The 22,373-nt window shown below is 35.8% G+C and overlaps 1 protein-coding gene across 4 annotated transcripts in view; it reads right to left on the reverse strand.

Moving 5' to 3' along the window:
• Window positions 1–4,631: 4,631 nt before the first annotated feature.
• LOC144967309 (oxysterol-binding protein 1-like) overlaps window positions 4,632–22,373 on the reverse strand; it is an 86,443-nt gene continuing 68,701 nt past the window's right edge. For 3 of the 4 annotated variants that reach the window (XR_013644349.1, XR_013644348.1, XR_013644347.1), the window contains 5 exons: window positions 18,528–18,727; window positions 17,156–17,325; window positions 16,299–16,519; window positions 13,691–14,721; window positions 4,632–11,733 (listed from right to left, as the gene is read on the reverse strand). Coding sequence is in view for 1 of the 4 variants with exons in the window: in XM_078904384.1 (XP_078760510.1) it covers window positions 14,576–14,721; window positions 16,299–16,519; window positions 17,156–17,325; window positions 18,528–18,727 (737 nt within the window). In the remaining 3 variants the exon portion in view is untranslated. Of the gene's footprint in view, window positions 11,734–12,010; window positions 14,722–16,298; window positions 16,520–17,155; window positions 17,326–18,527; window positions 18,728–22,373 lie in introns of those variants that run through there. The other variant, XM_078904384.1, reaches the window with a different exon arrangement.

Genomic DNA, 22,373 nt, shown 5'->3' on the forward strand with positions numbered 1-22,373 from the left:
AGGTGACGTGTTTTTTATCGTGTACCAGATAATGACAATGATTGACGTTGTATGAACTGAACTGAGCGGAGCTGAGAATGCTGTCTGGATTACTCATAATGTGTATTGAATTAGGGATTGATATAACTTATTACAACTCTATTGCTTGCTTTTGCCATAGAGTTTGTGTGTGCGTGTCTGTCTGTGTGTGTGTGTGTGTGTGGGGGGGGGGGGTGTGTGAATCGGTGTGTATATTGAAAGTTAGCTCTCATTCCATAAGATGCAACTTGGCATATTTATTTTCATTTCTCTTTACAGCGAAAGAATCATCAGAAATCATGGTTTACATTGACATTGGATAAAATGAGGCACTTTTGTGTGACCCAAAAATGGTTTATCTTTTTAATCTTGATAAAATAAAAAATTCAAAATTAAGGCTTGCCAAGACATGAATATTATAGTGAGCATTTTTTTTTCTTCCTCTTTTGTCTATGACTTGTGATCATTTGTAGACAATTATGAATTTATCCGACTGTCTCCTATGCGATGTTGATGTAGGTACCATCTTCCTTTTTCGCGGTATTTACCAAAACTTTTCAAACTGTTTTTGGGATCTACTTTGTCCTTTGCTTGAACTGGAGAATTTTTTTTTTTCCGCATGGGACTATGTCTGTTCCAAATTTCAATTGAAGACGAGACTTTTCCAACTCTTTATGGAATTTTGGTGGGTTTTTTTTTTGTTTTTTGTTTTTAAAAAAAAAATATTACAGAGAAGATAATCTTGGATGCAGATGTGAGCTGAGAACATTGGTTCTCCTATTTTTTTTAAAGGTTGGGGCCATTGTCAGTTTAGTCTTTTTTTTATTTAGGTAAAGTACGTGCGACTGTGTGTTGTAGATGCTATAAATCGCTACTAGTGCTCTTAACACTTCTGTTGTGAGTCTAAAAGAACAAAGCAGGATGGTACGCAAGTAGAATAGGGCAGGGTCTTTGACTTGGAAGTACAGAAAAAGGGTAAAGAAAATTGTTAGAGAATTTATCTTTTGCTTGTATTGAAAATTTATTTTTTTTAAATTTGTGTGCTTTTTTTTGTTGTTTTGACTTATTTTTGGTTTCATTTTCTTTCCATGTTTTCAAAAAGTGTTTATTGCTCCATAATCTTTCTATCTTACGGGTAATAAAAAATTTGACCCAACTGGTTTTGACCCATGTTTATTTGACAGGATGAGCAATTCCAGAATGTCTGATCTATAAGGGTTAAAGGCAGTTCAAATTGAATGTGTGAAGTTTGTTACCTATCTTAAACACACCTCTCTTTCACTTGAAATGTCGGCAAGTTAAGTTGTATGCCTAAACAAGAAGATTACTAATAAAGTGTTAAAAAACATTTGCATCTAGAAATCAAGATAACATTCTGATATCTCTTAGATACGATAAGACAAAACAACAGCTGTAGAAAGTTTAATTCATTTTAGTCCACCCGACTCATATTTTCCACCAATAGATAGTATGGCGGAAAGAATTTCCTTCAGCTTTTAGTTCGTGGATGGGGTAAGGGGATGAATGAAAGTAGCATTTTTAAAATTTGAAATGCGCACAAACTAGAATTTTGATTACCCATCTCTTTGTGTGAAGGGGTCAGTGCTTTTTTACGTGAAGGTTTTCAGATTTTTTTTTTATTGCTATCAACGATGAAACTCCAAACAGCATGACGTTGACACAAAAGCAATCACTTCTAGTCATGAAAGGGGGAGTAACTGTAAGATTGAGGTTGAGGGACGAGATGTAGAGCATGCTTGTTGGTGTTTTATCATTTTATATGATGAATATTATACGTACAATGAACTCGAAATTGAAAAAAAAAAAAAGATTATTGAAATAAATTGAACGATTTCAAAGGTTTTGTTTAAACTTCATTAAACATTTTATGAAATGAACTCTGAATGTGTCTTCTATCTCCTTATATCTGTTTTTCAACTTGCTTTCTGTCTTTGTTTTGGAATGGATTACTTGGTTTTGTCTGGCCCTGGTTGGAGTCTTGGCTGGAGAGGGAAACAGTCAAATGCATCGTTATTATTTTGGGAGACGATATTCTTTTCCTTGTAATTCATCTCTCTGTTATGAATTATTATATTTGTTATTTTTAGTGTATGATGTAAGCATTGAGTGTATTCCTCTCTGTTGGATTTTGTACTTGTGTCCGGACGAGACATATAGGTGGTCTCAAACTAGTACTTTGATAGTGTGCTCTGGGAATCTACATTGATCCCTATTTTTTCCAGTTCCCCTGTGTCTTAAATTTGTCTTGGGTGCTTTATTTGTAATTCTAGAACTTTTTACTATCCATTTTCTTCCTTTTTACTGGCGCTGATATAACCTAAATGTGTTGCAAGCGCCGTAAAACCTTATAAACGAAATGAACTCTGCCTGTATGTTCGTTTATTTTGCAGTTCTATTTTGTTAGAAAAAGCTGGATAAGTGGGTAGGAAACAGTAGAGAGAAAAATACAAGACCCAAAAATATGCCTGCTTGACTGGGTATCGAACCTCGGATTCAGTCTTCCTCATCTGGAGATTGATATCAGATCTGATTTGATCCCAGATCGAGGCAGGCTGATTTTTTGGAAAGGTTTTTTTTGTTTTTGTTTTTTTCTTTCAGCTGTGTCTGGCACTGTTTCATACACTTTTTATTCAGATTTCTACCAAGCAACAGAACCCGTTTCTGAATTTGCCACTTGCTTATTTTGTTTAATTATATTTCTATTATTGGGATGGGGTCTTTTGACCTCCTCATAGTGGGCTGGCTGGGTGGGGTTCCTGACCTCCCATAGTGGGCAGGGGGGTACACACTGTCTTCTATCCCCTTATAACTGTTTTCCAACATGCTTTCTGTCTTTGTCTTGGAATGAGATTACTTGGTTCTGTCCTGGCCCTGACCGGAGTCCTAGCTGGGAGGAAAACAGTCAAATGCATAGTTATTGTTTTGGGAGATATTTTTTTCCTTGTAAATCATCTCTCTGTTATGTATTATTATATTTATTTTCAATGTAAAATGTAAGCATTTGAGTGTATTCCTCTTTGTTGGATTTTGTGCTTGTGTCCGGATGAGACTTACAGGTGATCTCAAACTAAGTGCATTGGTGGTATGCTCTTGGAATCTACATTTGATCCCTATTTGTTCCCAGTTCCCCTATGTCTTACTTTTTCTTGGGTGCTTTGATTGTAATTCTAGAACTTTTTACTATCCTATTTTCTTCCTTTTTACTGGCGCTGATATAACCTAAACGTGTTGCAAGCGCCGTAAAACCCTTAAAAACAAAAACAAACATAGTAGGCAGGGGGCACATACCGTCTTCTATCCCCTTATATCGGTTTTCCAACATGCTTTGTCTTTGTCTTGGAATGAGATTAATTGGTTTTGTCCTGGCCCTGACTGAAAACCCTGTCTGAGAGGGAGACCGTCAAATGTATAGTTAGTTTTTGGGAGATGATATTTTTTTTTCCTTGTAAATCATCTCTGTTATGTACTGTATTGCTTTGTATACGTATTATATATGATTTGTAAACATTTGAGTGTATTCCTCTCAGTGGGGAGCTGTGCTTGTGTCAGGATGAGACTTTTAGGTGATCTCAAACTAAGTACATTGATAGTGTGCTCTTGGAATCTACACGTTTCCTATTTGAGCCAATTCCCCTTTGTCTTACCTTTTCTTGGGTGCTTTAATTGTATTCTCGAACTTTTTACTATACCATTTTCTTTTTAACTGGCGCTGATATAACAGTGTGTTGCAAGCGCCTAAAAACCCTCAAAAACAAACCCAACTACTTCTGTTCCCGATTTGAACCAGTCCAAATTGTTATTTTTCATGATTTTTAAAATTGTTAATGTAGATTTTAAACATTTTTTAGAACAATCCCACTTTCTTCATTCTTTTACGTTGAGTACAGTGTGAGAATATGGCCAAAGAGCCTTTCCCAAGACAGCTGACTGGGTGGGGTTCCTACCTCCCATAGTGGGCAGGGAGGTACATATTGTGTCTTCTATCCCCCTATATCTGTTTTCCAACTTGCATTCTGTCTTTGTCTTGGAATGCGATTACTTGGTTTTGTCCTGACCCTGGTCGGGGTCCTGGCTGGCAGGGAAACAGTCAAATGCGTAGTTTTTGTTTGGGGAGATGATTTTTTTTCCTTGTAAATCATCTCTCTGTTATGTATTATTATATTTGTTATAATTTATAATGTGAGCATTTGAGTGTATTCCTCTTAGTGGGGGTCGTGCTTGTGTCCTGATGAGACTTATTGGCGATCTCAAACTAAGTACATTGATGGTATGCTCTTGGAATCTACATCTGATCCCTATTTGTTCCCAGTTCCCCTTTGCCTTACTTTTTCTTGGATGCTTTAATTGTAATTCTAAAACTTTTTACTATCCCATTTTCTTCCTTTTTACTGGCGCTGATATAACCTAAATGTGTTGCAAGCGCCGTAAAACCCTTAAAAACAAAAACAAAAACAAACAAAACAAGACAGCTGAGCCACTCACTGGTACCTACAGGTCAGATGGGCGAGTGCCGAATCGCAAAACCACAGAAAACATAACATACATGAAACAAAACACACTATCTAGAAAACGAGCGGGAACAAACAAGGTTGTGATGTTTCCAAAGAAATCAGATTTATTTATTGATCATAGCATACAATGTACATTTCCTTTCTCAACAAAAGGATGAGAGAAACACTAACATTTTCCATCCACCGACAGCATTCAATTTATTTCATTCCGATGGATGATTTAACCACTATATATTTATGAACACCAATAATTAAAAAATAATAATAAAACCCTTCCTCGACAATGTTCTGTTTACAAAAGAAAAGCAACATATTTTTTTAACGAAAGAAAAATTTTTAAAAATAAAAGGAAAGATAAAGAAATCAATATTTTTTATTTTTTTAATTAAAAAAAAAGAAAAAAAAAGCCCCTCATTGAATGCCCGTGGATTTTGTAGACCTATTTACAAGTTGTTCCACCACTCTAAACCACAGTTCTACTCTCACATTCTGTGTCCTTATTGCCAGCTAGCTCTATGTATGCTTTGGTTTAAAGGGTTTTTGGGCGCCTGCGACACATTTAGGTCATTTCAGCGCCAGTTAAAGGAAGAAAATGGGGTAGTCAAAAAAGTTATAGATTTACAATTGAGATCACGCGAGGAAAAGTAAGACAACTGGGAACAGATGTAGAGTCCAAGAGTGTACTATCAGTGTACTTAGTTTGAGATCTGCTAAAAGTCTCATTGGGCGACAAGCACAGGTCCCCACTAAGAGGAATGCGTTCAAATGTTTACAAGCCATTATATATATATATATATATAACCGAAACAATGTAACAGTCCATAACAGAGATGATTTACAAGGGCAAAAAAAAAAAATCTCCCAAAACTATAACTATGCTTCCCTCCTAGTCAAGGACTCCGGCCGGGGCTAAGACAAAACTAAGTAATACCATTCCAAAACAAAGACAGACAGCAACGGAAAACATATAGGATGTAGAAGACACAGCGTGACCTCCTGCCCACCATAAATAGGAGGTAAAAAAAAAAAAACAAGCCCCCACCCAGCTAGCTCTTTGTCCAAGAATGAAAACGATAACGGCCATATTATATCAATGTCTTGCCACCAGGTTTATGATGAGCCAACCAGTCACATTCTAATTAAATTGGTCATTGCTAGTGTCTACTCAAAAAATTCAAGACATTCATTCATTTGTGAGGATAATGCTATTGGGTGTTGACGGGTTCGCATTTATTAATAATTATAATATTATGCCGTCAATTGGGGTAACTTTGCCTCTGGGAATTTGGAACATTTTGAATAAGATCAGCGTTGTTGCAGTTATTGTACCCGTTATAAGGGTTAACTTTTTACCAAAGAACACGATTGATTGCCACAAAGCTAAGCAATCTGTTATTAGTCCAAAATTCAATGTTTTCCCCCATTATGCAAAGTTACCTCTTTTGTTTTGTTTTTTTTTTGTTTTTTTTTTGTTTGTTGCTTTAGGTCTCTTCCAACACAATTGAGGTTATATGAGAGACCGCTGAAACAAAAAAACAAGCAATCTAACAAAAATAGTACAAATGTAAATCAAAATCATAACCTAAAGATATCATAAGCTAAATTATAAATAACCAAGAACAAACAGGCAGGTTTTATCATCACTAAAGAGCAAGTTATTTCTAAATATATTGTTATAAACAAATTTATCATTCCAATACCTAAAAAATGTTACGATGCAGGCAAAACAAGGCATCAAATGCAATGTCGACAGCAATGCTTTTTTACAGCTGAATTGTTCGTTTTGTTTTTAAGGGTATTACGGCACTTGCAACACGTTAAGGTCATATCAGCGCCAGTAAAAAGGAAGAAAATGGGACAGTAAAAAGTTGAAGAATAATAATTAATGCACCCAAGAAAAAGAAAAACAAAGGGGACAAAAGGAATTGATTCAAATTGGAAACAGATGTAGATTCCAAGAGCACACTATCAGTGTATATAGTTTGAGATTACCTAAAAGTGTCGTCCAAGAGGGATACACTCAAATGTTTATAAATCATTGTATATATATATATATATATATAACACCAAAAAATGAATACAATGCATAACAGAGAGATGATTAACAAGGAAAAAAATATCAGAGTATCTGGCCAGGGCCATGACAAAACCAAGTAATGTCAATCCCAGACAAAGACAGAAAGCATGTTGGAAAACAGATACAGGGGGATAGAAGACACAGTCAGTACCTCCCTGCCCACTATGGGAGGCCAGGAACCCCATCCAGGAATAAATGAATAAATAGAACTTTCAAAAATAAGTTAAACATTGATAACGCAATCTGTGTGACCACTTTATTTGCTTTATAAAAAAGTCTGTCCCCAATGAATCTAAAACTGATACTAAGGTAAGACTTGAATGTGAATTATGGATTTCTTATGGCTTTTGATATACAATGAAACATTTCATCTGAGAGCCTGTTTTTCCTGCATCACAACCACCAAGCAGGGCACTGGGTGGAAACCACTGTAACACAGTTTCGTTTCGAAACAGATCCAATGGTTAGCATAAAGAGAAATTTTTTTTTTTTTAATTTCCAGAATCCTAACCTTGATGAAATTAAAACCTGATACAAAATAAAGAAAAATATTTTTTTTAACTACTAGATTTGTTTTTTATACAGCCCCTACCCTGATAACTTCATTGTTCATGTGTTGTAAAAAGACAGCAGTCACCATTCACATCAATAAACAATTCATTAAAGGGCCATTTCGTCCAATCATAAATTTCTCACACCTCATACTCCTTGCTGTAGGTCAGTCGACCGGTAACTAATAATATAGGTACATTAATCTTTATACTATTCTAGTCATATAATTAATGGAAATAATCTCTAATGCATTAATGTTAAATGAAAGCACCAATTTGATAACAATGGTCTCAGCACGCATTGAAATAAATAAATAATAAAGTCAATTCTAATGTCAAAAAACATAACATCTGACAATGTAGTTAAAGGGAGAAATAGAAGCAAACAAACAAACAAAAAACATGACATGTTCAGTGGTTTCTTTGTCTGTGAATTAAAATAATATAATATTAGATAAGACGAAGAAGAAACGACACAGTTCTCAAATGCCAGTATTTACAAACGGAGGTGCAAAATGAATGTTCAAAACATAGCAACCAACTAAATGTTCATATTGAAAGACTAGAAACAAATTCTTTACTTTCTTTCTTCTGTTCATTTTTATATTGCTAATGACAGATTATGATGATCACATACAGAGTAGTTCATGTACTTAGTACACATAATTCTTCATTTTTAATGATTCACACCTTCATAAAATACGCACAAAATATAAAGTAATCCCCTTTTTACTATGATGAGTTTACGCTCACAACAGTAAAACTCTGAATCAATCAAAATTGGTATTTGTAAGAATCATTTACAAAAATATTTCTACAACTACTCTGAAATACTTTTCAGATTTCCCATTTTGTTCCCACTGACAACTATTCTGTCTACTGTGCCCTGCGTAAAAAAAGTATTGGGTGAGGAATGAAGAATTGTCACCGATAAAACCGGACAGTCAAAAAAATTCTAGATTTACTATTAAAAGCATCCAAGAAAAAGTGGCAAATGGGTGGTTCAAATATGGAACAGAAGTAGATTCCAAGAGCAAACTATTGATGTATTTATTTTGAGATCACCTAAAAGTCTCATCCAGACACAAGCACATTCCCCACTCTAAAGTTTACAAACTATTGAGAGAGATGAATTTCAAGGAAAAAATATCATCTCCCAAAACTACAGCTATTATACATTTTTTACTTTCCCTCCCCTCTCAGTCAAGGACTCAGCCGGGGCGAGGACAAAACCAAGTAATTCAATTCCAAGACAAAATCAGAAAGCACTCGGAAAACAGAAATAAAGGGGGATATAAGACACAGCAAGTGACTTCCTGGCCACCGTGAGAGGTCATAAGAGGACAAAACAAAGCAAACTCTCATTCCAGGCAAAAAGGAACCTGGAAAAGCAATTAGATATAAACATTTAGGTAATCTCACCACCCACCATGGAAGGTCAGAAGACCCCATCCAGTATGACTTGAGTGAAACACAGATTAAAACATGTTCATTCTGTTTTGTTTTTAAGGGTTTTACGGCACTTGCAACACATTAAGGTCATATCAGCGCCAGTAAAAAGGAAGAAAATGGGATAGTAAAAAGTTCTAGAATTACAATTAAAGCACCCCAGAAAAAGGTAAGACAAAGGGGAATTGGTTCAAATAAGAAACAGGGGTAGATTCCAAGAGAAACACTATCAAAGTACTTAGTTTGAGATCATTAAAAGTCTCATCCAGACACAAGCACAGGTCCCCACTAAGAGGAATACACTCAAATGTTTTCCAAATCATATATAATATAAAGAAAACACGATACAATGCATAACAGAGAGATGATTTAAAAGGAGAAAAATATAATCTCCCAAAACTAACTATACATTTGACTGTTTCCCTCTCAGCCAGGGCACCTGGCCAGAATCAGGACAAAACCAAGTAATCTCATTCTAACACAAAGACAGAAAGGACGTTGGAAAACAGATGTAGGGGAATAGAAGACACAGTAAGTACCTCCCTGCCCACTATGGGAGATCAGGAACCCCACCCAGCATGTTCATTCTCCAACATAAACCATGGACTTACTGAAAATCAACCCTCCAATTCAAACCTGTGTATAAATGCTCTTTGTTTGTTTTTTGTTTTTAAGGGTTTTACTGCGCTTGCAACACATTTAGGTCATAGCGATAGTAAAAAGGAAGAAAAATTGGATAGTAAAAACATTCCAGATATACCATTAAAAGGACTTGAGGAAAAAGTAAGACAAGGGGATATGATTCAAATAGAGAACAATTATAGATTCCACGAGCACACTATCAACATACTTAGTTTGAGATCACCTAAAAGTCTCACCCAGACACCAGCACAAGTCCCCACTGAGAGGAATACACCCAAATGTTTACAAATCATAGGTTAAGAATTTAAAAAAAAAAAAAAAAACAGTACATAACAGAGAGATGATTTACAAGGGAAAAAAAATATCATCTCCCAAAAAAATAACTATGCATTTGACTGTTTCCCTCCCAGCCAAGGATTCCGGCCAGGGCCATGACAAAACAAAGTAATCTCATTCCAAGACAAAGACAGAAAGCAAATTGGAAAAAAGCTATAGGGGAATAGAAGACACAGTAAGTGCCTCCCTGCCCACTGTGGGAGACCAGGAACCCCACCCAGTAAATGCTCCTTGGTTCTTGGCACGATCACAAAACATCATGACTGGTCCTAATTAAATTAAATACTGTATCTGTGGTAAAATTTCCATGCAGCAACTACTTCTCCACTTTCCTTATAAAACAAGGTGGCAAACCCCAAGGATATCAACAATCATCCTGTAACGAATAAGTGCTTGGGGTGATTTTGTCATTGACTGTGATTATTTTACATTGTAAATTAAAACTTTACACAAAACTCAATTAACTAGACTAGTGGACAGTACTTTTCATCAGTACTTTATTTTAACAGGATCACAGAGCAGGCTATAACTTGGATCATGACCTCAATCAAAAGAAAAATCTGAAAACTTATGTACAATACAGTGTTGGAAAAGCCAGGTAGAAAAATACAAGAAAAAATCTTTCCAAAAAAAAACCCCCAAAAAATCAGCCTTCCTTTGAATGAGAAACAAGTTTTCTTTTACCATTCTTTGTGAAGAATATCAGAATTAAGTCATCACATTGAAAGGTTAATTTCTGTAGGATATTGGTAGCACATCTGTCACGCAATCAGAAAGTTTTGAGTATTTTTCTCCCCAATCGAAGAAAAATGAATAGTTGTGGATGATTTTATTTCTCATTATTTTTAAATTGCTGCTTGTAAAATTGGCATTGAATCATATACAATTTTCAAGATTTTTATTTTGATTCCTTCAAGAGTACCACATCAACAATTTTCTTTAAAAATCCATTCATTTAACATTAAATTTCATATTAAACATTTGCAAGTTTTACAAGAAACATGGGTAGGGATGGGTGGTGGGGTAGGGGTAAATACCTTGGGCAAATGGACAGAATGCCTCACTTAAGAGAGAAAAATTGACTTAAATTAGTCTCTATGCCACATAACATCCAGTTTTAGTGGGACACATACATATCCTGTACTCTTAAAGCTAGAAAAGGAGATAAGTTAATGCAAACTGGTAGGTTGATCAACAACAAAAAAAAAAAATAATCGTATTGTAAATTCTTTAATACATACTATCTTTTTAAAATAAATATATACATTAAACATAAACCACTATGGTATAATTTGAAGGATTTCAAAGCCTCTCAAGAGATGAGTCCTTGACTGTCACCCACAAAGAACAAGTCAACAGACTCTACCCAATATATATTACAATGACAATAATTTTGTGCGTATCCCCAGTCAGATATTTGACACATTACACAAAACACACATTTATTCAATTCAAACCGCAATGGAAGAGAGGCTTTCATTTCAAATTCATTTCTCAGGAAAATACATTTCATTTTTTTTTCTTTCCATTTTTTCTTTGTTATTACATTTTGTTGCACTGCATATTCATAACACACGTAAGTTGCTATTGTTTGCTTTTATCATCATCATCATCATCATCATCATCGTCATCAACATCCTTAATATTTTATCATATATCACAGTTGTATAACATTCATTATTAGTTGTCCCTTCTAGCCCTCAGTTTGGAATGCAATAGACTAAGAAAGCAAATTGACTAAAAACCATTTTTTTCAAAACCCAATTCATCAATGTGGGTCAGCAGACTTGAAGATCAAGAAAAGGTAACACACATTTATAAAAGTTTTTCTTCCATGAAGAGACAAATACCAAAATAATATATAAAAAATTTAGATCATTTAACCAATCAATCTTTACCAGCATCCTGATGTATTTTCAACAATTCAGTAAAGAAAAATTTGATTGTGAGCTTATAAAAACTGAGTGACAAAGAACACAAATCTTCTTTCCGTATTTGCCCAATCTTTGTCATAAGTAAGACTTGATTTGAAAATGACACAAACACATTGAGTGTTTTATTTCTCATCTATCCATCAAATATAGAGTCAAAGAACAGTGATAGGTGACTAAGAGAGGATCTCACAGGCCTAGAAGTGATTCAGGAAAATATTTTTCCCTGCTTTTTCCCGGTTTTTTTCCAGGCTCTAGGGAAAATTTTAAGGTAGTAATTTTCAAGCATATTCATCAATTCTAGACCAGTTACCACTACCTATATATATATATATGTATTATATATATATATATATATATATATATATATATATATATATATATATATATATATATATATATATATATATATATATATATATAGAGAGAGAGAGAGAGAGGAGAGAGAGAGAGAGAAGAGAGAGAGAGAGAGAATCAGAAAAGAGGGGGAAATTATTGACTAGTAGTACATATTACTATAACAAGCCATCCAGTATCTAAGCCTACACCATCAGTGCGGAAAAAGAAGGAAAAAAAAAAAAAAAAAAAGAGAGAGAGAGAGAGAGAGAGAGAGAGAGAGAGAGAGAGAGAGAGAGAGGGGGGGGAGAGAGAGAGAGAGATGTGAGTGAAAAGGAGAGTGGCTGAGACAGAGAAAGAAATATATTGACTCTGGCTATTAATACTTGGACGTATTCCTGTAAAGTCTAGGCCTCCTACAACATGCAAAAAAAATATTTAAACAAAGAGAGAGACAGATAGAGAGAGAGAGAGAGAGAGAGAGAGAGAGAGAGAGAGAGAGAGAGAGAGAGAGAGAGAGAGGGAGAGAAAAGAGACAAAGAGAAGAGAAATCAATAGAGAGAAAAAGACATCTGAATATTACTATGAGAGAGAAAGTGGTAGCGTCCAAAGACTTGTGGCCTACTTATTGAATTGCACATGAATGAAATAAAGCTAGTTAATCTAGAGACAGACAAAACAAACTTAGTACAAATTACAATGAGTAAACGACCTTAATCTGCCATCTCCAAATAATTGAATAACAAGTCACGAAAATTAATTAAAGCAGCCCAAGGACGTCGACCGTCTTTCTTAGCTTAGCCAACAATCGCATTCATGACCAAGTCAAAAACACACAAAAAAAAAAAAAAACACACACACTCACACACACACACTACTAAGATGAGGGGAGGGATGTGCGTTTCTAGCACTCTTGTCTTGTCGACAATGATGAGTCGACTGAGTGAATCAAGCGTCTCTTCGACCAATCACAGGCTATCTAACCGAACCGGCTGGTCGAAACAAAGACGCTTCTCGCCGTCGATGTATTACGCTATTGTTGTGCAAGTGGCAAGGAATATAACACCTTTTTGAGTAGGCCTAAAAGCTAAAATCTTAAAGTAAAAAATATAATTCTGAGGAATTTGAAAGTCACATTGATGAAATCGGCTTGAAAAAAGAAGAACATTGGTCCTTGTTTCAGAAAAATCGGTTGAAAACCAACTGTTTTACGAATAAATTCGATTTTAAAAATTGCTTTTGTTTATTTTCGATTTTTTTTAGCAACTTTTTTATTTATCGGCCGATTTTCTTGATTTTTATATCATTCTTTATATCTCAATGAGACGAGATCAGTGATATACTTTGTTTGTTTCAAATGTAACTACAACATAATTTGGTTTTTTTACTTATCAACCGTGCCTGGATAATTTATTCAACAACTGACGCAACTATCCCATTGCCGTCTTCCAGTGTTTCAGCGATGACTCTAAACCACTATAATTACGTCATGCACAGGAAACATGGTAATAGTCTGTGTACTCTACGAATGCGGACCGGACTTTGCTGATTGGGTCGATCGTCATGACATAGGGCCTAGTAGTGTGAGGAAACCATAAAAGGCTGCTGCCATGCTCTAAGCCGATCGTTCGCAGGTTGGGTAATGATTACGCGGAAGAATACATGTTGGGTTGTTGTTCACCTAAATTTTTCTCACGGCTTTTTCCCGGCCCCAGACAATTTTCACCGATTTTCCCGGCTTTTCCCGGTCGGGAAATTTCAAAATAAAGTTCCCGGCTTTTCCCGGTTTTCCCGGCCCACTTCGAGGCCTGATCTCACTGCAAACAGTGATACATTTATAATGATGATAAATTCTAAATTGCAACCATGAATGCCTTCTTCGTTTTTGTTTATTTCTTATACCTTTTTTTTCCTCTTTCCCCTAAAGAGATTTGGCATTTATTTTGACAGTGCACATGATACCACATAAGCACCGAATTAAAAGGAAAATTATGGTTGTAAAAATAAAATTGTGGATGCATAGAAGGGACAACAAATTTAAAGGAATTGTGGAGACAGCAACAAAAAAAAACTCCTAAGTTCCCATGCATTCACACTGAATCCCTTCAAATAAAATGGAAGCTTCAATTTAATTAACAAAGACAGATAATGTGGACATTTCGGGTTTCCCCTTTGACAACAAAACACGATGAATGAAATACTGAAGTCGGAATATTCATGTTTAGTGTTTTATTCTTGTTTTGTTGACAAAAGGGAAACCCGAAACATTCACATCATCTGTTTTAATTGAAGCTTCCATTTCCATTTGACTAAGGTTATTAATTTCTTCGAGCATTAAGCAACAATGTTTGCATTTGAATCCCTTCACGCACACAATATTTTACATCAATTTCTTGAATAATAAAGATGTCTTGAATAACAAATCAGCCTTTCCTGTTCCCCACTAAAGGCTTCATTCAAATGATCTTTCATAAAAATCACCATAAATATAATTACCACCTAAATTTGAGACACATTATAATATATGGAAGATAATCATCATCATCATCATCATCATCATAATTATCAATCCTCATCACATCAAACAATAAATACATGTTTATCGGTACATATCGTCATCATCATCATCTTCAACATTGCCAGTCTTAATTATAAACATGGGAAGAGACGGGAAGCAGAGGACTAGAAAGTGGGGGCGTGTGATCACAAGTAGATGTCGGGGCATTGACTCCACTGCTGTTTGGATTTGCATTCCCAATATTGCTTGTTGTAGATGTGTAAGGGGTTTCCCGTTGTGGGATCTCTTTCCTTCTTGAACCAGGTGGGACGGTGCTGCTCGGGCTCTCGGCCTGAATAGGTGAAGGTGGAAAAAAAAAATACAAAAATAAATCAAGAACAATAAAATAAGTTCAAAAATAATGTATGTCAAACCTTGTTACTGATTAAAAATGTAATCATTTTCATTGACCAATTTTCATGAACAAATTACAATGCAGGATTAAAATTTTAAAGGAAAGCTATGGGAATCTACTTACTTCCTGTTTTAGTTTTTTTGTCTTTAAGGGTTTTACGGCGCTTGCAACACATTTAGGTCATTTCAGCGCCAGTAAAAAGGAAGAAAATGGGATGGTCAAAAAATTGATAGATTTACAAGTGAAAGCACACGAGAAAAAGTAAGACAAAGGGGAATGCTTCAAATAGGGAACAAATGAAGACTCCAAGAGCACACCATCAAAGTACTAAGTTTGAGACACCTTAAAGTCTCATCCAGACACAAGCACAAGTCCCCACTCAGAGGAATACATCAAATGTTCCCAAAAGAAAAATCGATTACCATCCTCTGGATAGATGCAAAAGTAGATTTAACAAACCCAACAAACCAGGTCCCGCAGGTTGGACAAGAGTTTAAAACTTCAGATTGAACTCAGATTTTTTTTTTAAAGGGTTTTACAACGCTTGCAAAACATTTAGGTCATATCAGCTCAGTAAAAAGAAAGAAAATGGGATAGTAAAAGTTCTAGAATTTCAATTAAAGCATCTAAGAAAAGGAAAGACAAAGGAGAATTGGTTCAAATAGGAAACAGATGTAGAGTCCAAGAGCACACCATCAAAGTACTAAGTTTGAGATCACCTAAAATAACAAAAAATAACAGAGAGATGATTTACAATGAAAATAAAATATCATCCCCAAAACTATAACTAAGCATTCGACTGTTTCCCTCCCAGCCAAGTTCTCTGGCCAGGGTCAGGACAAAACCAAGTAATCTCATTCCAAGACAAAGACAGAAAGCAATTGCAAAACAGATAGAGGGGTATAGAAGACACAACAAGTACCTCCCTGCCACTATGGGAGGTCAGGAACCCCATCCAGGTACTTAGATTTGATCAAGATCAATTTATAATTATAAAAATAATAAGCTAACCAGCCTCCATTACAAATTCAACAACAAAAAACTACCAACAAAACACAACACTTTACTGCTTATTTTCATCTCGACTTCATCATTATCATCGCCTTTTTCACCCTGGGTCAAGGTATAGGCCACAGACAAACAGTTTCCATCCTTCTCTATCTTGAGCTAACTTTTTAAAAATCTCGTTTCATGTTTTATCACTTCTCTGTTTATCAGCTTCTTTAACTCTTCTCCATGTTCCCTGTGGCCTTCCTCTTGATCTTCTGCCCTGAGTGTTCCAGTCCAATATTTTCTTTGTTATAGTGGAGTCATTCTTTATAAGGGAGTGTCCAATCCACCTCCATCATCTTCTTCCTATTTCCTCTCCCACTGGTTTCTATCAAGTTATTTTCTATACTTCTTCGTTCTTAATTCTAACCATCCATTTTATTTTGAGTAGCTTACGCATGCACCTGTTTACGAAAATCAATCTTGAAATTCAAGATCATTTATTAAATGGATTAATAAAATACCTTCTGATTTGGCTATTTCTGCATTAGCCTCCCGCTGTTTTCGCTTCTCTCTCTGCTTTTCCTCCAGCTTCAACTTGCATCTATTTGCCTCATCCCATTTCCCATCCTCCATCAGGCGCTGGTCTGGCCTCAGACGAGAGTCTGTTGGAGCAACCCCCTCCTCTGGCTCATTCATCTCTATAGCCAACTGGCTAAAGAAGTAGAAACGCTCAGCACCGGGACTGAAATGCATTATTTAAAGTAATGGTATTAAATTAACACTTTAAAGAATATTAGAGGAATGTCCAGCTTTTAGCAAGAAACAAACACAAAACATTTTAGGAAACAATGGCTTCCAATATCTCGGAACTCAATGGACAGTCGAGTCCTTGAATTTGAGCATTGTCTTCTAATATTTTTATTTATTCAAACATCTGGGTTTACGGCAAAAACGACTCTTGCATCTTAATGGATACAATACGATATGATACAAACTAGTAATGTAAGAAATCCTTCAGAGTCATTAGGCCCATGGAGCTGGAGTTTATTCCAGTTTCTATAGAGTGATGACAATAGAAGTTGCTTGTTATCCTTTGGATAGGATGCTAGTCTATCGCAAACTACTTTCCACCAGATCTAACAGACCCAGCTACCCAATCACTGCTGGGTGGACAAGGGGTTCAGAAAAAAAAATCTCGACATCACCCAGGATCGATCTCAGTCCCTTTGCGTGTGAAGTGAGTGAGTGCTCTACCAACTGAGCTATCAGGACTTTTCTCGAGAATTCTAAAAATGAAGATGAGAAAATTGACAATCTATTGCTTCTGAACTTCTTTGGATAATCATTCTTAAATACAACATCTATTCAGTTTACTTACGGAGGAGGTCTGACTTTCCACACAGTTTTATGGGGGCCAGTCTCAAAGACTGGCTTTCCCTTGTTTGATTCCTCAACATGAATGATTTGAGCTGCCTCCATCTTCTGGTCCCAGGTGCCTGTCAGCACCCATTTGGCATTGCCTGCCACATCTGTCACTACACCTGTCACCTGGTAGGGAACAAAATTCAGCATTTAATCTCTTTCTATCTGCATTAGCAAATAATATATTTTAAAATACTATCTACTATCTTCCATCTATTCACAAACTCAAACTTTAACTTCTCAGTTGTAATATTTACATCAATAATTTTGACTCTCCAAATTGTATTGCTCATCGAAATTCTATTTTTGCTTTTGTTTTTGTTTCTTTCTTTTATTGTTTTGCAATCATTATTCAATACACAGGTAGATAACCACGCCTCTCGGACAATCGTCATAATGTAAACAATGACGCTGATTGGTAGACAAAGCAAACTACACATGTTTTACTATGGCTTAAGTGAAATACTCACTGTTCTACCGCTTGATCAATAGAATCAACACAGAAAATTATGTTTAAACCTAAACGTTTATAATCTGATCAAGAAAATCGTGTGATAACTAGTCACCCATTTGGCGGTATGAAAACAATAACAATGATCAGAGAGAGGTCGATTTCATTCACGTTACTGTTTAAAAACAACCAACTATGTTTGTCCGAGCACGTGTGAGGGTATGTCACAAAGTCCATGTTTTGATTGGTCAAAAATCTACTGGTTAATTGTGATTGGTCCAAAAAAAAGAGAAAGTGCAGAGATAATAAAGTGAGTGGTTTCTATTCCAAACATTAAACAAAAACAAAACGGTTGATCTTATAGCCCAAAGCCTTAGACTGGAAAGAAAAATTATATAACTGTTAAAACCAAAATAAACGTTAAAATGTCTCAACGGAGAATCGGGAATGTCATCAAAAAAACCTGTCACAATAAAATCATTTATGTACCAATTTGACCTTTTGTTTGCATAAACGATGTTGTGTACTCCTAATATCTAAGTATCAATTTGATCTTTTCTTTTGTTTGGATTAACTATTATATATTTATATTATAATAATAATAATAATAATAATAATAATAATAATAATAATAATAATAATAATAATAATAATAATAATAATAATAATAATAATAATAATAATAATAATAACATTATTATTATTATTATTATTATTATTATTATTATTATTATTATTATTATTATTATTATTATTATTATTATTATTATCTATATCTGTAAAATTAAATAAAAATATTTAAAGGTCTTTTGACCAAAATAACCCTTAATGACTCTGATTATGATAATAAACTCAATGGAAGAAAATTCTCTCCTACCTTTCGAGGTGTATCCCTGGAAAAGTAACTGTAGGCAGAGTATTTCAGATGACACTTGTCCCCATTATGATGGTTGGTGATGTCCATCTCCCCGTGATGGTCCACCCACAACTTGCCCACAATGATGTTGTTCACTGTACTCGTCACCTTGCGCCACGTATAGTGGTTGCCAGATTTGTGGAATCGTAAGTGGGCTATGCCTGAAACGTCCAAAAATAGCATGCCATGATTTTGTGGAAAAAAATACTGAAACAGTCCCAGTTGGTTTATTGGAAAGGCTTGTTGCCGACAAATCGTCCAAATTAAGTGCCTTCCCAATTGAGCGGCCATCAAATTGATGAGCAATTTTTCAGATTTACCATAGTCCACTGTGCATTTATCCAGACTTGTGACATCTTAATCTACCTCTAACATTTAGGGACAAATCTAACTGCACAAAACAATTTACGAATGTGCCACTCAAAACAGTTGCATAAGTAGTAAGCAATGGATTAAGAATATAATATTGTCTACCCATTTGTCTCACTGAACAAACAGAACCTCTGTCAAGAGGGATTTGTTATGAATTTGAATGGTACTTTACATACAACACTTTGATAATCAGATCAGTGACAAGTTGAGATGATTAACCAACCTAGTTCATTCAGGAATGATAATAGTCTTAATCTTTCATTCATTCTTTGAATTACTACAATACTAACCAGTGAGACACCTCACTTCTACAGGTTTCATGGAATTTCCACTGAGTACATTTGTTGTTGCTTCCATTCCTTGACTAGTGACTGACTCTTCTCTTCTTCTAGGTTCCATGCCTGGTCCAGGCTTCGGATACTGCATGAATTATCTCTCTCCATTCCTCCCTGTCTCTTGCTTTTTCAAACAGCTCTTGGATTGTTAGGTTGGTGAAGCCCTTCAGTTGGTCTATGAGTGTTTTTCTTTGTCTCCCCCGGGCGCGTTTACCAGGTATTTTTCCACAACTTGCCAGGTATTCCTTCTTATCTTTCCTTACTATGTGTCCGAAAAAGGATAGTTGTCGATCCACTATTAAGGGCATTAGTTTCCTTTGTTGGTATGTTTGTTTTAGCACTTCTTCGTTCGTTTTGTGTGCAGTATACGATATTCTCTGCATCCTTCTCAAGCACCACATTTCAAAAGCTTCAATGTTCTTTTGTGTTTCTGCATTTGTAGTCCAGCTTTCGCATCCGTATAACAAGATTGGCCACACGTAGCACTTCAAGACTCGGAATCTAATCCCGAACGACATCTGTTTGTTTTTCAAAATGTTTCCCAGGTCCATGAAGGCCTGTTTGGCTTGAGTTATTCTTGCTCGTATGTCTCGGTTACATCTTCCATCTGTTGTCACTATTGAACCTAGGTACTTAAAACTTTCTACGTTGGTAAGTTGTTCGCCGTGAATCGTTATATTGCAGGTGTTGTTGTTTTCGGGGTTTTTCTGTATTACCATGCATTCCGTTTTGGTGATATTCACTTCCATTCCCTTGGCTTCACTATCTACTACCACTTTGTCAACAATCTTTTGAAGTTGGATTTCTGATGTTGCAATGAGTACCGTATCGTCTGCGTATCTTATATTATTTATGTTGTGACCTCCCACTTTTATTCCCTCCATATTATTTATGCCCCTCATGATTGTTTCTTGGTATAGATTAAACAGATCTGGTGAGGCAACACACCCTTGACGGACTCCTTTCTTAATAGGAATGGAATTTCCTGTAGAGTTTCCGATTTTGATAGATGCCTGCTGGGTGTAGTATAATGTTTGCATGAGTCTGAGGTCTTTCTCATCAGCGCCAATGGAGTGCAGTTGTTTTAGTATTTCTTCGTGGCGTACTCTATCAAAAGCTTTTTTGTAGTCGACAAAACAGAGGTATAGTGGGGTCTGAACCTGTATAGCTCTTTCACTTAAAACACGGAGGAGGTATATTGCGTTCCTTGTCCCTCTGTCAGGTTGGAATCCATATTGTTCTTCTGCGATTTCGGGGTTAATCTTATTCCTTAGCCTGTTGATAATTATACGCAACAGTATTTTGTTGATGTGGCTTATTAAACTTATAGTTCTAAAATTTTCGCATCTGACTGCACCTGCTTTCTTTGGTATTGCTATGAAAATAGAGTTACAGAGATCTTCTGGAATTTTCCCAGTATTGTATATATTGTTGAATAATATGTGAAGTTCATCAATTGCTAGATCTCCTAGGCTTTTTAATACCTCTACAGATATTTCATCAGGGCCTGTTGCTTTACCATCCCTCATTCGTTCCATGGCATGTTCAATTTCACTTTTGGTGATGTTTGGACCGCTTAATGGTTCTTTGAATTTCAGTGGTGGTTCATTTCTATTTGGATCATTGTACAGTTCGCCTATGTATTCTACCCATCGGCTTTCTATATGTTGTTCTTCAAATAGCAGATCCCCTTGTTTGTTTTGGATACAACTTCCTGCTGCTTTGCTTTTCCTTTTCCCTGATAGTTCTTTTATTCTTTGGTGAGCTTGTTGGGGTTGGGTTTGTATTCTCTTTCGATTTCGCAGCATTTCCAGTCTAGATAGTTCTCGTGTGCCTCGATGCATTTGGATTTAATGTGGTTGTTCAATGTTTGGTATTCTGCAGACCCTCTGTTGCATTTTCGACGAAAATGCAAGTGACTGACTAATTAATTATAAAACAGACGGACTGGTATCTCAGCATAAAGCTTGCTATTTTTTATAATATTTTACATAATGATTTGTGTTTTTTTTTCTTTTTCAATACAGTAGAGCATGCCTATAGCGGGATTTTTGGTCCCAGCAGAAAAATCCCGCTGTAGGCAAGTTCCCGCTATAGGAAAGCGGGGGAAAATGTCCCAAAAATATACACGATTACCTCCCTTGAATGTCAATAAAACTAACGTGACCCATGAGCCTTGAAATGGACTATCTTTGGTTCACTTTTTGTTTTTGTTTTTTTTTTTTTTTTTTTTTTGTTTTTGTTTTTGTGTGTCTTTATTTTATTTTTATTTTTATTATTTATTTTTTTTTTGGGGGGGGGGGGGGGGGGGGGGGGGGGGGGGTCTGAGGTTTAGGCAGGAAGGACTGTACTGTAAAGTGTGCCCCTTCCTCCCAGTACGTCTCATGGGCTTGGGGGAATCACACCTGATGGTTGTCTTTCTAAACAGGCTTGAAGAAAGCCTTGATGCTTGACTGTTTCTTTGACTTTGTGACGATCTCATAATCCCTGCAAATTTGCGATTTCGTCTTCCTTTTCTTGTCTACTTCGTTGATTATTTCAGCTTTCAATTCGAGTGAGAAACATTTCCTCTTTCCTTTGGTAGCCATTGTTTCCTCAGGATTTCTCTTGATACGAGTACTAAAATAGTAAAAATAATACGATTCGAACGAGTGCGAGTGATGCGTATGCTTGAGCAGCAACAATTGCAATGAATGAGGAATGGCCAGCGACATCTATAGTCCTAGGGAATGGCACAATAGGGCTGATCTGGATTAAAATGTACACACCACCGCGTGCGTACAAGCCTCTTCTCTCTAATTGGCCAAGGGCTTTACACACGGCGTTAGCTTGTGCAACGCATCTCTTTTAACCCTCTTCTTACCAGCCTTTTTCAGGATTTTCCCCAAAACTTCACATCCAACACACACAAAAATATATTTCTTATCACTCAGACATAACAGCAGTAAAATTCTTGCGATACATAGTTTCTTTAGCAAAACATTCTCTACAACACACTGTTTATTTTCTTTAAACTTTATAATGTACAAAAAAAATTTGAATAATAAAACTGTTACTGTAGTTGTATCATAACGAATGTGACGATTTTCCTATAGTTGGT

The sequence above is a fragment of the Berghia stephanieae genome, chromosome 3, assembly GCF_034508935.2.
Source record: "Berghia stephanieae isolate SIO BIC M18660-M18661 chromosome 3, UCSD_Bste_1.3, whole genome shotgun sequence".
Classification (NCBI taxonomy): Eukaryota; Metazoa; Mollusca; class Gastropoda; order Nudibranchia; family Aeolidiidae; genus Berghia; species Berghia stephanieae.